General features: G+C 39.6%; 1 protein-coding gene across 1 annotated transcript in view; it reads right to left on the bottom strand.

The window, feature by feature from the left end:
* cica (capicua transcriptional repressor a) overlaps positions 1-1,194 on the bottom strand; it is a 45,299-nt gene that overhangs the window by 24,543 nt on the left and 19,562 nt on the right. Inside the window, exon 4 of the mRNA XM_037693497.1 lies at positions 693-824. Within this exon, the coding sequence (XP_037549425.1) occupies positions 693-824 (132 nt within the window). The remainder of the gene's footprint in view (positions 1-692; positions 825-1,194) is intronic.

Genomic DNA, 1,194 nt, shown 5'->3' with positions numbered 1-1,194 from the left:
TGTTTTTCTAGTTTTGGTTTTAGCCAGTGTTTTGTTGACCTTAGCTTCTAGCCACTGTTTGATTAATTTTAGCTTTTACTTGTTGTTTTGATGGCTTTTGTTTCAAGTAACAGTTTTTCTGGTCTAAGAGATCAGTTCCTTTTATGCTTTTAAGTTTCAGCTGTTGTTTGTTGACGACAGCTCTTAGATAATGCTTTGCCAGCCTTAGCTTTTAGCTACTGTTTAGCTATCTTTAGCATTTAACCATGATTTTTTTTAACATTTAGTTGTAGGATACTGCTTTACTGGTCTTAGCTTTTATCTATTTATTATGTTGCTATTTTTAGCTTCTGTTTTGCTGCTTTAGCCGTATTTGGTGAGCTTTATAAACTTTTCTGACAGTTTTTGGAGTTGAAACCAGCCAAAATAAAATTGATCTTATCGTACGTTTTATACGCCCACAAACAGATAAATATGAAGAACATGTCATGAGGTCATGCAAACTAAGAAAGTACTTCTGAGGGTTTATAGGTCAGGGTTCCTATTTAGTCGTGGGTTTTTTCTGTTAAAGTTTTAAAAACTTGGTGTCACACATGCAAGTAAACCAATAAAGACATCTTGTTTTTGCTTATACAACGTGTATATTGGACATATTGGGACATTCGGCTGTCTTCTGTGTGGTGCACAAAGAAAACTGCAGGCTCGTCTGCCACCTTTGCTCTGGTTGACAAGCTGCTGGCCGTCGGCGGGATGGGCGGCCGCTCCTGATTGGCTGGGCTCCAGGAAAGGGACGAGCGAATGCCAAGGGAACACTGGCACGGAGCGAGGCTCCACGTTGGTCCAGACTGTGGAAAAGGACAAGAAGCAGAGATTTAAACATAAAACGTTATAATATTTGATCCACCAGAGTCATGAACTTCATGTTGAAGACCCTTCTCCTTCTGGTTACTAAAACTCCACTCTTAGGGAGAATCTCTGAACATGACTTTAGTATCACATCAGGACTCTTATTCTGACGTACACAGAGCAGCCCTCAGGAGAATGAGGGCTACTTTAGCTTATAGCTGGCCATTTGTTTGTACTGTTAACCAGTCTTTTGCTACTTTAGGTTTCAGGGTCTTGCTACTTTAGCTTATAGCTAGCAATGAGATTAAAGCTTAGCTAGTTCCTTGCTGCTTTTAGCTAGCATTTTGCTACTGTTAGAATTTTGCTTCT

This window comes from Nematolebias whitei, chromosome 19 (genome assembly GCF_014905685.2).
Source record: "Nematolebias whitei isolate Nwh7 chromosome 19, NemWhi1, whole genome shotgun sequence".
NCBI lineage: Eukaryota > Metazoa > Chordata > Actinopteri > Cyprinodontiformes > Rivulidae > Nematolebias > Nematolebias whitei.
This window is presented reverse-complemented; position numbering and strand designations above follow the sequence as displayed.